General features: G+C 53.0%; 1 protein-coding gene across 4 annotated transcripts in view; it reads right to left on the minus strand.

Moving 5' to 3' along the window:
* Positions 1-5,833: 5,833 nt before the first annotated feature.
* Positions 5,834-13,223, minus strand: part of SEC14L1 (SEC14 like lipid binding 1) — a 34,355-nt gene continuing 26,965 nt past the window's right edge. For 2 of the 4 annotated variants that reach the window (XM_081162087.1, XM_081162088.1), the window contains 5 exons: positions 11,870-12,004; positions 9,602-9,853; positions 8,323-8,501; positions 7,924-8,025; positions 5,834-6,358 (listed from right to left, as the gene is read on the minus strand). In XM_081162087.1, the coding sequence (XP_081018213.1) occupies positions 6,343-6,358; positions 7,924-8,025; positions 8,323-8,501; positions 9,602-9,853; positions 11,870-12,004 (684 nt within the window). In that variant the 3' untranslated portion in view covers positions 5,834-6,342. Of the gene's footprint in view, positions 7,661-7,800; positions 8,026-8,322; positions 8,502-9,601; positions 9,854-11,869; positions 12,005-13,223 lie in introns of those variants that run through there. The other 2 variants (XM_081162089.1, XM_081162090.1) reach the window with 2 other exon arrangements.

The following is a 13,223-nucleotide window of genomic DNA, read 5'->3' on the forward strand; positions in this document are numbered from 1 at the left end:
ACCACCATCCTGTAACCCTGAATGAAATGATCAATTCCAGCTCATGTCATCAGCAGATACTGGTGACAGATTAGATGGCAACTTGGGAGGCGGGTCGAGTCCTAGGCGACAGGAGACCTAACAGTCTTAACAGCCGACTACAAGGCACCGTCCTTAACCGGATCCTGGTGTGGACAGGCCAGCTGCCAACAGACGCGAGGCTGAATAGAGACTGGCCGTTGACTGACAGGGAACTGCTGTTAATTTGTGAGCCGTGATTGTGGTACTGTATTAACTAGGAAAATGTGCTGTTTTAAAGATACACAGTCAGATACTTAGGGCGGAAATGTCACGAAGATGGTAATTTACTTTAAAATAACTTGGGAAAAGCCAAACGAAGCCAATATGGTTAAATATAGACGATGGATACACAGGCATTCCTCACACTGCTCTCTGTACTTTTCCATATGTTTGAGATTTTTCACATTAGGGCTTTTTTTAACTTTTAATAAAAACCGAATAGAGATCCCATGAAGGACGTGGGCCTCAGAGGACACACTGTACAGAAAGTAGGGTGGCACCTACAGAGGGCGGTTTGCGGCTCTTATGTAAGGGAGGGAGGGCTGTGTTGGGAGTTCCACGTGAGGGCCTGGGGGACCGTGAGCTCTCAGAGGACAAAGCCCTTGAGACCTCGGGAGTCCCTTTCTCCACGCCCAGGACTCACCCACTGCGCGGGCTGCCCAGGGTCTGGGGACTTGGAATGGCTCAGAGCAGGGCCCAGGCCCTGGAGCAGCCCAGAGGACTCTGGAACTGTGGGGAGGCCCCTGACCTTGGCCAGCCGCCCCTCCCCCCGAGACCTCTGCTCCCTGCATCCGTCCGCTGCACGCACTGTGGGGCCAGCCAGGTGCAGTCCACCTGCGGAGGCTCCTGGCAGCGTTCAAGGCCTTCCTCAAGTCGCATGACCCTGCGGACCAGTCCTGAGCCCTGCTGGTCACCCCAACTCACCTCTGGGCTCACAGGAGGACTTGCTCCATTTCTGGAGAGAAACCATCATTTGAGGGCACAGCGTGGGCACTGCAGACGCTCCCTGAGCGACTTCCACTGAAGAGGTGTTTAGGTGCCAGTTAGGTGCCAAAGGGCCGAGGTGTGGGAGCCTTGCTAGAAGTACAGACAAGCTGTTGCCTCTGGGAAAGTCGCTGGGCCGGTGCACAGCAGTCTCATCCGCAGGAGCAGGCACGGCAAGCTGCCCCCCACCGGCCCAGGCTCACAGAAGTACCGTGGGCACACGGGCAAGCTGCCCCCCGCCGGCCCAGGCTCACAGAAGTACCGTGGGCACACGGGCAAGCTGCCCCCCGCCGGCCCAGGCACACGGGCTGACACCTGGCTCAGGGCGGTTGGTCTTCTGAAGTTCTCCCGAAGGCTCAGACATGCTGGCAGCTGAGAAGTCTGGCGCTGGCCCTTCGCAAGTGCCCAAGGCATAAATCAAGGGGGGCCGGCCTATGGGGCGGGTTCGATGATTTTCAGTGGCCTAATGTAATTCGGAGATAGACGCCGGAGAGTGCAGTTTAACATTGTTATTGGGTTCTGTAGCTGGTCTCTCAAATATCAGGCAACCGGAGCCCCTGGCCTGGAGGAGCCCACCTGTGCTGGGCCCCGAGGGGTTACAAGGCTGCACGCGTGGGCACTGGGCCACGTTCCCATCCCATGGCCTGTCCAGGACCACGGCCGCTGGACCAATGGACTCTCCGGGATGCGTGGCCAGGCTGAATGCCTCATCCAGTGTTCTGTCCTTCCTCCCTGGGCCATGAAGGCTGGAGTGAGTGGGATAGCACAGCAGACAGCTGTGACCACACCCAGTGGGGCTGGAACTGCAGGACCAAAGCAGCTTGGGCCTGGCGGATGGATCGGCGCGATCACCGGGGAGGTAGGAGCTGAACCCCGAGCATGTGATCGGAAGGGCTGGGCACGGCCATGACTCACGGGCATTATCTGTCTCATCACAGCGACTAATGCTTATAGAACAATTGCTATGCGGGTCCCAGGCTTGGTGCTAACACGCTGAGCACACCAGCTCCTGTCACCAGCGAATCACCCTCTTCAGATTTAAAGAGCCGATAGCTTCCCCAAGGCTGTGCCACTAACCAATGCAGAGCTGAGGACTGGAGCCCCGTGCCCAGCATTGGCCCCTGGCAGGGAGTCAGCCAACAGCCAGGTCACCTGCGTCTTGGTCTGCAGATGCCCAGCCTGGCTTCCAGGACAGCTGCATTCCAGGGGCAAATCACAGCACTGACCTCGGCGTTCAGGACGCACTGGGATGGAGAAAGAAACCCAGCTGGCTCTGTCAGATGCCACCCCTGGGAGGCAGAACAGGCTGAAAATAGAGCCAAAGTTCCGCTCATTTGCATGCAGTTTCCATCCGATTTGCATATCGTGTGCCAGAGTCGCTAACTCCAGGACTATAAAATCAAATGCATGAATGAACTCGTGTACCCTGTTCCAGGACAGACAAGACATAAAACCTAGAAGCTATTAAGGAAAAGAGAGTAAGTTTGACCTCATGAAGATTTAAATTTTCAGTGCAAAAAAAAAAAATAAAGTCAGAGCCAAATGACCTGCCCACCCATGGCCAGCGCACCTTACGTCATTGTCAGGCCTCTGAGCTAGAGCTACAGCTCCCTGAGGACAAGGCTTTCCTTTGATGGCCCATCTGAAATCCCAGAGCCCAAGGCCCGTGGGAACATCAGTAGTCGACAAGGAGTGAGTCATGGGGAGCCGAGAAAATATCTGCCATCTAGGAGGGCCAAGGGGCACTTTCCTTAAGACGTAGAGTTTTCAAGTTGAAAAGGTTGATGGCCAAATCAAGAAATGGACTGAAAAAAGAAATGATTTGAATCCCCCCACCCAGAAAAAGAAATGGGAGGAGATGGACAGGCAGTAAAGCACACAGGTGGGAAGACGCTGAGACCCTGGGGAGGGAGCGAAGCAGGGGCAGGCCAGCCGCCCGGAGAAAAGTGCGTCACTATACACACGAATGTGCCTCTGTGTGACTAGGAAGGGTCCAGGAAGAGCACCTGACATGTCCCTGTAGATGTCTCTCAGGAGTAGGATGGGTTATGGGGGGAGGGAGAAGAGTGGGAGGGAACGTTTATTTCAACTTTATTTTTTAAAAATATGTTTGTATTGATTTTTAGAGAGAGGAAGGGAGAGGGGGAGAGAGAGGAACATCAATGAGAGAGAAACATCATCGATCGGCTGCCTCCTGCACGCCCCTCCTGGGGACCGAGCCTGCAACCCGGGCATGCGCCCTGGTCAGGAATCGAACACATGACCTCTTGGTTCTTGAGTCAATGCTCAACCGCCGAGCCACACCGGCCAGTCTACTTTACTCCCTTCTCTTCTGTTTGAAATTTCACCATGAAGAAGTATTTTCTTATGATGAAAACCAGTTATTTTTTAAAAGTGGCTCTAGTTCACGAAGTCTGTGTTCACTGCGCGGCCCAGTGAAATTCACACATCAGATTAACCAGCCCGCCCCTCCTGAGGCGAGGCTTCAGCACACGCGAGGGCTGGAGAACTTCCTCCCGGGGCTCTGACTCCAAGGACTGAGCTGAAGGGACCCTCTGACCAGCTGGTGAGGGGTATGCACGTCCCCAAGGAGGCCACGAGGGAGCGGGCTGGGCAGGCAGAGCTCGCCCGTGCTCGTGTCCCTCCACCAGGCTGGCATCTGCGGCCTGCAGTGCATCCTCAGGAAGGGCTTGTGGCAACATTCCCCCCGACCTGCTGCACACTGGCACCTCCATGGGTGCCCTTTGCTCTGCAGAGTCAGTTTTGCTGGATTCAGTTCCTTGCACAACAGAAAATCTTAATTATTCCATTTCCTCCCATTTAAAGCCCAGCCTTTGAAAAGCATGATTTGCCCCCATAGATACCTCAAGGGCTTTTTCCTCTAAAATCTGGTATTTTTACTACAATGTTCCCTGGTGTCGGTCACTCTCAGGTACTTGCCCCTCGCAATGCGACCGTGTGTTTGGTCTTCTCTGATTTAATCTTTTTCATTCCTCTTATACCACCATCTGCTGTGTGTTTCGCTGTGTTCCTTCTGATTTAGTCTTAATTCCCGAGGTGGTTTTTTCATTAATTTCTAATCCTTTGGGTTCTGTCACCTCATCTCTGAGTTTTCCTAAGTCTGTGCTTTTCTTCAGGTCTTGGTTATTTCTGCCTGTTTTGCAGGCACATCTCTGGCTTTTTCTCACTGTCTGCAAGCTATTCTCAGCTTTGTATGAACTCAACTTTGATACCTTTCTGATGCTTATTAAGTGTTTAAAAAACATGTCCCCTTGCTTCAGCCTGGGTCTTCTTTCCTTCCTGTCTCCTGTCCTGCTTAATTCTCTTCCAAGTTTTTCTTTCACTGGAGGGGAGCCCCGGCAGGTCAGTTTGGGGACTTTGGAAGAGCTAGGCTGCTCCCACCACTCAGACCTCCCACCGGAAGGCGACAGCCCCGACCTAGCCCAGCCAGCAGGCTGACTGGCCATCCTGCCCCCCAGTGGGCACCTGCCAGCTGTGCCGGGGCCCCAAGCTCTGCTGTTTCACATATGGGTCCTGTGACTACTGCCATCTGTCCTCTGCTTGGAGCGTATGGGACACACTATCGCCTAGTTTTGCTGGTGGAACACATGTAACGTAACTGCTATTTTCACCGTTTTACACACACAGCTCAGCCGTCCACAGGCCACAGGTTTTGCAATCAAGTTGCTGTTTCCATGTGGGGACGCCACCATCACCTTCCCAGAGTCCCCAGCTGTGCAAAGCCCCAGCTTTTCCAAACACTGACTCACTGGTGTGCTCACAGCATTTTAATGAGAACTGCTGCCTGACCCGGGACCAAGACACCCTGTGGCTTGGGCTCTGTCAACGTTTCGTAGAGACCTGCTGGGAAACATCAGGTATTTAAGGATAAAGGTGTATTAGAGGCTTGATGGCCCCATGTGGAGACACAAGGACCATCTGGGACACTCCATCTCACTGCAACACTCTTGGACCGTCAAGAAATGCACAATAGGTAACAGACCTGTTCTTCAGGTTGCCTCTGCTGCCACCACGAGAACCTGATGCTGACCCGAGGCTTGGGGAAGCAAGCCTAACGGAATGACAGGCGAGAGACACTAGAGCACGAGGGATTCGAATAAGAGACGCTTCCCTTCGGGACAGATCGGCTACGTCACCCGTGGGTCATTTCAGTGCCAAGTAGGAATGCAGCCCGTTAGCTCTCTAGATTCCTGGTGGACAAACTCCTAGCACAGGCTGAGCCGGACATGCGGGCACACTCAAGGCATCATCTGTTCCCTGCCCCAAGTCCCGGCCGGTCTCCTCGGCCAGTCCCCCACCAAGGACAGATGCTGACTAGGAGAGCAGATGAGCTCACAGCTCCTGATGGGAGGCAGGCAGGGTGCCCTGTGCTCTGCCCCATGGCCACCCCACCCCTGCAGGCCCAGTGGGGGGCTGGGGAGAAGGGGCACTCAGCCCATCTGATCTGCTCTGAGGCCCCCTGATTAAAGGAGCCATTGTGTCACTGAAAAAATATCACAGCGGGCATCAAGCCATGATTCGTGTTGACTCTGATCGTGCATTTAAGAAAAACTAAGCAAGTCTCTGGCACCACGGGAAGAGGCCCCGGCTTCACTTCCTGCTGGGCAGTCTGAGCCGGTGAACCATCCACCCAGGCGACCTCACCTGAACTTCTAGAACACCAGCAAACACTCGGGCCCCAGGGTCTTGCCTTCCTTCAATCTCTAGTCTCTAAAGAACGACACTCTTCCACGGAGACTCCACAGTAAGAAAAAGACATTTTTTCTTTAAACAGTTCACATTTATTATTGATAACAATAAAAAAATCTTGTAAAGACTATCAGTATTGTATTACCAAGAGTGAGGTAATATGTTTACAAAACATTTACAGAATCTGATATGTAAATAATGCATTTAGGGAGAAGAGAGAATTAAGAAACTACTAATAGAGGGAAACCAAAGGATCATTAGTGCTGGAAAAGGCAGGGGGACAGCAGCTTAGAAGGACATAGGGCATCGAGAGGGGACGGGACGTGGTGTCACCGAGGCACAGGCCCACGGCTCCACACAGGAGAGCAGGCGTCACTCGGGAGCAGCTGCAAGCACGTGCCAGGCCTGCACTCTGGGCGCTTACAGATGCACTCAACCCTCCGGGGGTGAAACACTGCCTCTTCCCAATCAACTTAAAAAGAACAGATCTGCAGATAGGGGAGGAGGGAAATGGCTGTGATTCAAATAGGTCTACAAACATCCCTGGGCTGCTGTGGACTGGTGCCTGGAGCGTTTTCTTGGCAGCTGTCAGCAAAATCGCCATCTGAGACACAAAGAGAGAGAGAGAGAGAGAGAGAGAAAGAAGGGACCATCTTCAGGTCCTTATAACTTGGAAGCAAGAAGCCCCGACTGGAAGCAGCACTAACCCTACTCTGCATTCTGGGAAGAAGCCTTTAGGTGCCACTGACTACAGTCAGGAGCTTCCCCTTCAGAGGAAATGCACAGCTGTTCAGAGGGCCAGCGACCACGAGGAGCCCACGGCCCCAGCTGGCAGTGTGAGCAGGTGGGAGGGCTGCTCACTGCTTCTGCACCCTCCCGATGCCTCCACAAAGCTCTCTAGCCCCTCGGACGCCCAGAGCAGACTGAAACCCATGTAGCCCCGGAGGTGTGTGCCCCTCACACAATGGCATCATCTGTGGGCTCCAGCACCCAGCTTCAAGGGCACAGCATGTGCCGCACCCATCACCACACAGCATGTCTTTACTAACTGCTCTTCCCATAAAAAGCCAAAAACCGAGGGCAAATACAAGACAGGCTAGTCATCATGAGTGGGACTAGAAAGAAAGCGTGAGACAAACCAAGCTCCTACCTGCTTTGCTTCTATGAAGAACCTGTTACATGGACAAGGTCCTATGCACCCAGCCCAGCAGGCCCCACACTGCCACACGTACTCCCACAAGTCCTTTGAGAGACGCAGGGCTCCTACACGCCACACAGTACCCTGAAGGGGCCCACCGTGAGGTTGCTGGTGAGCAAAAGCGCACATTGGACAGTTTCAAAATGGCAAATGCGACCGTCTTCCAAATGCCCTTCTAGAGACTAGCAGGACCACCTGGGCTTGAATGCTACGACGCTCTGAGGAGTGTGGGCAAGACAAGTCTGCAAGGAGCTCAGAACTAATGTGCAAGCAGGAAGAGCCACACGCCAGGAGGAGAGAAAGGATGCCCGCAGCTCACACTCATGCACAGGGAAGTCCTGCTCGGAGAGTACCAATGAGATTAGAATGGAGAGAAGCAATCGTGTTTAACGATGGCGGTGTTTTCCTGATGTCACAGGAGCCCGGACCCACCAGCGCCCACTTGAGAACCATGGATCCATGTGGCCCAGGAGCCGGGCTGTGGCTCCCACAGGCTGCCTCTCAGTCCTTGCGAGTTAAGCAGCATCTGCTCTTAGGGAGCCAGCAGCTTCACGGTCACGGACCAGGCCGACTGGCAGCAGGGAGGTAAGGACCGCGGTGTGGGAACAAGATGCAGCTCCGCTCCAGCAGGAAGGTGGGTCACCTCTGAAGGACGGTGTAGGGTTCACGGACAGTGCGAAGGTAACTCGAGACTTTCTGCATCAACATCTGAGACAAAGTCAGCCTCTTAACTGGTATATAAACTACTTTCCTCATGACAGCCCTTGTGCTCTGGTTTGATTTTGTGCACGCTGTATACAAAATCTATGGCTATTGAGTTAGAGTTAAAACTACCTGCCGAGAGAGTTCAGGATCAATGGCTACATTTACCATCTCGAGAGCTATCTGCTACCTAGGGGCGAGAGGAGTCTGCACACTGTGGCCGCCGGTGGAGCTCGGGCTGTCCGAGGAGGATGGCGTCGCGGCACTACCTGGAAATCATGGAGCTGGAGTGGGACTGGCTGGAGGAGGTGGTGGCGGCGCTCAGCTGGGAGAACCCGCTGTGGCTGGACTCCAGGCTGGTCATAGAACCTCTGCAAACAGACAGCAAGGGGACAAGGCATGAGGAACCAGAGCCACCCAGCTTCCCTTGCTGTCTGCTAACTTCCCGCCAGTCCTGCTCTCTACACCCCCCATTCAGCAACCTCCCTCCCTGGCAGCACTTACAAAGCAGGACAGCTGGGCAGGGTCCCCCAGGATGAGGTTCCCCAAAGCCTTGCTCACAGATGGCATCAGGAACTTCAATGATACATGGCACAGAGGCCACTTCCACCTGCCCCCGAGCCCTGCTGTCCTCACTGAGCTTACCCCTGCTGCACCAGGAGCCGTACCTGAAATCCTCGGACCCTATCACTTCGGTGTAGTACATCACTTTGCACTTGTGCGAGGAGACCTGCAGGGAGGCCAGCACGTCGTCCACGCGGGGCAGGTTGGTGGCAGCGCACGCCGGCATGCTGTGGAACTTCCACTGCAGGATGTAGAAGCCCGGCCACCGCGTCACATGGGAGCCCTGGAACGGGTCAAGCAGTGCCAGCTGAGGAGGTCTCCCTTCCAAGTGCCTGCCTACAGGGGGTCTTCTGACAGAGCCGAGGAAGCTGTCTCAGGTCTGCGCAGATTCAGCTGTGGTCACTGACCATCTGGATGAAGGACCTACTACTCTGGTTCATTACCAGGGTTGGTCCCAGCCAGGCCTCTGCTAGGGGCTGGGAAGGCCATGGGGAGCAACACCCTGAGTCTGTCAGCCCCAAGCACCTGCCTCAGCCTTATGAGGAGGAAGGCCAGGATGGATGACTTCAAGCGGGCCCCTTCACTCGACCTTGAGGGGGTCAAGGTCATATGGACCAGGCAATGATCTCAGACACCTTCCAATGATCTTACTAGTGTATTCTGTGTTAAAAGGATATCCATCTAAAACCAAGTGTCAAGCTGTGAAAATTACCGCCTCCATTAATTCTGGAATTAAATATTTTGATGTAGATTAAAATGCCCATTAATTTAAAGCTGAGTAAGATACTCTCCCGTACTCTTCTCCTAGACCACGAAGACACTGATATGAAAGGCTTATCCCCAAAAACTGTAAAGGGGGCAAAATCACACATCTGTTATGAAAGCCCAAAGCACCAAGAACTACCGATCTGGACACAATTCTCACAATAACTGGATAAAATTTCCTGATGAACTGGCAGAGCATTTTAAATAAACTAGAATGCCCAGTAAGGACAGTTTTAGTCACTTCCCTTCAGGGTGGTCTTCCTTGGAAGGAAACCAATGGCACGCGGTCAAAGGCACGTCGGGGGAAGTCTCTGAACCCCGCTGTGGAGCACATTCACTTTTTCCTTCCTCCCAAGAGCGTCTGTGAATATTCTTCTAAAGGAAACTCACACTCCTTAGACACTAAGTCACAGACCCTGCCCCAAACCACTGCTCAGGCCTGGGCCCTTTGTCTGCTAAGACTCACTTGGATCCCTGAGTCATTCTGATTGGAACTAGAACCAGACACACCTATCTGGTCCTGCAGACAGACAGTGCCGGCCATGCAGGGCAGGAATGAGGTGACAGACTCCCTTCTCGAGACCAAACCACCGAGCTTAGAGTCAACGACAATTTTACCTGCACACTCTCTCCTTCCTTGCAGATCAGAGGCGACTCCACCATGCTGTAGTCCCGGCCCAGCTGCCAGACTCTATCTATCAGCTGCACGTTGTTTCCTCCCGGAGAAGTAATGCTGTGTGCCCCCAGTGAATCCTTTTTGGGAGGCTGTGGCGACCTCTTCGAGTGATAGATGTTAAAGACAATGTCCCCTTTGCACACGTCAAAATCCCATGTAATCACCGAAGAGGCATCCACAATCTGGACGAGAATCTGGAGGAAGGAGAGATGGCGTCAACAACCAATGTAATGAGGGCCCCATGCCGCCCCTGTGCTGCCGCTCGGCCCAGGAGCTGCGTCCTATCAGCGGGTCTCACAGATTCACAATCGACCATCTGGGTTCCCACTCACCCCTTTCGTTCCTTCAACCCCTGGTTCATGCTACGTGCCATGGGCCCTGTCTGTGGACTTGGTCAGCTAGACCTATAGCCCAAGATTTCCCATTACACCATCCTCAGACAGTGCTCTAAAATACTGGGTCCTGGATGTAAAACATGTCTCAACAATACAAGATGGACCTAAGTGAAAATGGTACACAAGTGGGTGGGTGGATTGCACTGGGCTGACGAGCTCAGGGAAGGCTCAGAGCAGGTGGAAGTTAAACAAAGAGCACATGGAGGAGGGAGGAAGGTCCCGCCAGGCAGGCTCCTCTGCTCACAGTGGGACAGTGGCAGCTGGGTGGGAGGAGGGGAGCTATGTGGCATGGGGGTGGGAGAAGAGCCGGGGGCTGAGTGACAGTCTAAAATCTGAACTGTATACGGTACCCATATAAAGCTTCTCAGCAGGGAATGATCAAGTTATAGTTTCAAAAGATTACTGAAAGAGGGACGTGAAAATTAACACCAGCTGTGGAAAGTTATGTATTCACTAAAAAATTCCAGCAGAAGCCGGGGCCTGTGCTCCCCTCCCCGAGCGCCTGGGGGCCCACGCTCCGCCTGGTCTCCAGCACTCTGCTTTGTCCAGCAGGCTTCTTCTACCGCACCACAGCCCCCCTTGCTGCAGAAACCACTGTGGAAGGTCTTGAAGAACAGGCCCAGAACGCACAAGGGTCTAACAGCTAAGAACAGCAGAGCCCTAATGGCTTGGCCCTCTCTCTCCTCTGCAAAGTGCTCCTAGGACGAAGCTCTCCTGAGACGTTAACCCCTCAGCTGGCAGGCACCTCTTTCCTGCCTTCACAGTGGGGACATTTATTCAGCCTTTATTTTATATGTATCACTGTCCTTGATCTGTGATTTACCTAACACCCAAAGCAGAAATGAAGTTTTCACTGTTCTGATATAAAAAACCAGGCTACCCATTTTCACAGATACCCTGTGACTCAAGGGAAACATTATGCACTAAGTTCTCTACCCTGCACAAAGCGACTGCAACCTCAGGAAGGACAAACAAGAGCTCGGGCTCCTTGAGCTGCCTCTAAACAAGAAATACACTAATCCTCAAGACAGGTCGAAAATCAGAGATCCCAACAATCTGCCTGAGGCACAGCACATTTCTATCCCCACCTGTTCAAACCACAGCTACGGTATCCACCTGCCCACAAGTAATGGGCAGACCGTACCAGGAGACCCAGCAGCAAGGACGAACAGCGGTGGCCAAGCAGGACAGCTGCTGCGGCTGAAGGCAGCAAGGGCTCAGCTCCTGGCCACCGCCACAGCCCAAGCCAGCAGCCCGCTCTCTGAACACGCAGAATGCCGCTGTCCTCTCCACAGCGGAGCCACCACCCCTGCGCTGGGGTCAGGGAAGGGCAAGTCGGCTGTGAGTCCCTCACCTCAGACCACCCATGACGACACAGGACACATAGTGCATGTAAAAACACAGGAGCACCCTTGCTCCTGCACCACAATGTGACAGCAAAAGGGCAAATTTCTCCTCACTCTATTAGACTAACAAAAATGGGGAAATTCCTTTGAAAATATAAACAGCCAAAGCCCAGTCAACAAGAAACAAAATGAAACTAGTCTTGTGTAATTATTTAAAAAAACTAAACCTAAGCATCAGCTTGCTATGCACACCTCCACGTCCGGGCCTGTGAACTGAAGGCGAGACCGCACCTCCTGCCCAGGCACTGACTGGGCGCAGCTCCCCCAATCCCAAGATGCCTGCTCAATGAAAGTCTAAAGAAAAGCCCAGTGCACACATTTGGTTCTACACTAACTCCTGCTGGGAAGACCCGTGATGATCTTCGTGGGGAGAGGAGAGCCCGCACCCGTGCTTGTCCCAAGGGCGCACCTCATGTGGGGCTCCTTTGAAAACGCTGGCGGACTGGTAGATGGTCTCGGTCCAAAGCTTGAGGTCCTCGTTTTCTAGCTCCTCCGCTGTCCGGTACAGGGACTTGGGCACCAGTCCACCCTCTGGCACTTCACACTACAAATGGAAACAGGGAGATGAAAGCTATGCAAACACAGTCCCTGAGAATCCAACGCTATGCCAACACCCGCCCGGCAGGCCGCCTCCCCAAAGCTGCTGAGGAAACGGAAACACTGGCGATGTCATCAGACACGGCAGCACTGACAGCGTGACTCGTAAGGCCCACTCAAATACACGCGCTCGCTTTACAGACATGGGAACGAGCTGAAGCTGATTTACCGCAGAATTCACACTAGTGTATGAGGTACTGGGCTCAATTACTAAAGCTGGTTTACACAAGAATTACAAGCATTTACACTGCACTGTAAAGGGAAAACATTAACGTTAGAAAAGGGTTTTACTCTCAGCAACTACAGGCATTATTTTTACTACCTGGAATTACAGTCAAAATACATAATCAATTGCGAAAGCTTCATGTCTACCTCAAGTCAAGTGATCGGCCGCAACATCAGCCAAACAACGGTAAAGGGGAGCTTCTCCTGAACTGGCCCGAAACAGGCTATGCGGAATCAGCCGCTGTGCATTTCACAAATTTCCTGACTGACCGTGAGACCACAGCTCGTAACATCCAGGTGCTTCCTGTGTTATCAGCCCTGCGAGGCGACCACACAGAAAGCAGACATGACGGACACCTGTCACAGTGGTGACGTCATGTCAGAAGACTGCACACGGACGTGTGAGCCGCCTCTTCCACCCCAGCCTGGACAGCAGTTCAGAGGGCGGAGAGGAAGCCTCGAAGGCCAGAGTGGGGCAACCTCCATCAGTTACAAGGACTCTCCCATCGTGAACACATCTCAGGGGTCACAGTGACCAACTCGGCACCTCCGGCCGTGAGTCATGTCTTTTGCTCCAGCGTGATTCTTCCCATCATTACAAATGACCGCCTGGATGGTTCTCTTATGCAGCACAAACTGTTTGGGCTTCTACAAATCTGACCTCAGGGTAAGGTCATGGGCACTTGGGAAGTTAGGGGTGTATAATTTACTTGCTCCTTTGCACAGCACTGTGATACACCTGCAATTCCTTACAGCACAACTGATGAACCTGGAGCTGAATCTAAATGCTGTTTAAATTCCTCTAACCATCCCAAGAGACTTTCCTAAAAACCCAATTCGTTAACTAAATACACAAGTCAAATCCATGTGTACACATTTTAAGAAGGTAACTACTTACTATGAAGACTGAGAGAGAGACTTTCTCTAATAACAACCCAACT

The sequence above is a fragment of the Miniopterus schreibersii genome (genome assembly GCF_964146895.1).
Source record: "Miniopterus schreibersii genome assembly, chromosome: 16".
Lineage (NCBI taxonomy): Eukaryota > Metazoa > Chordata > Mammalia > Chiroptera > Miniopteridae > Miniopterus > Miniopterus schreibersii.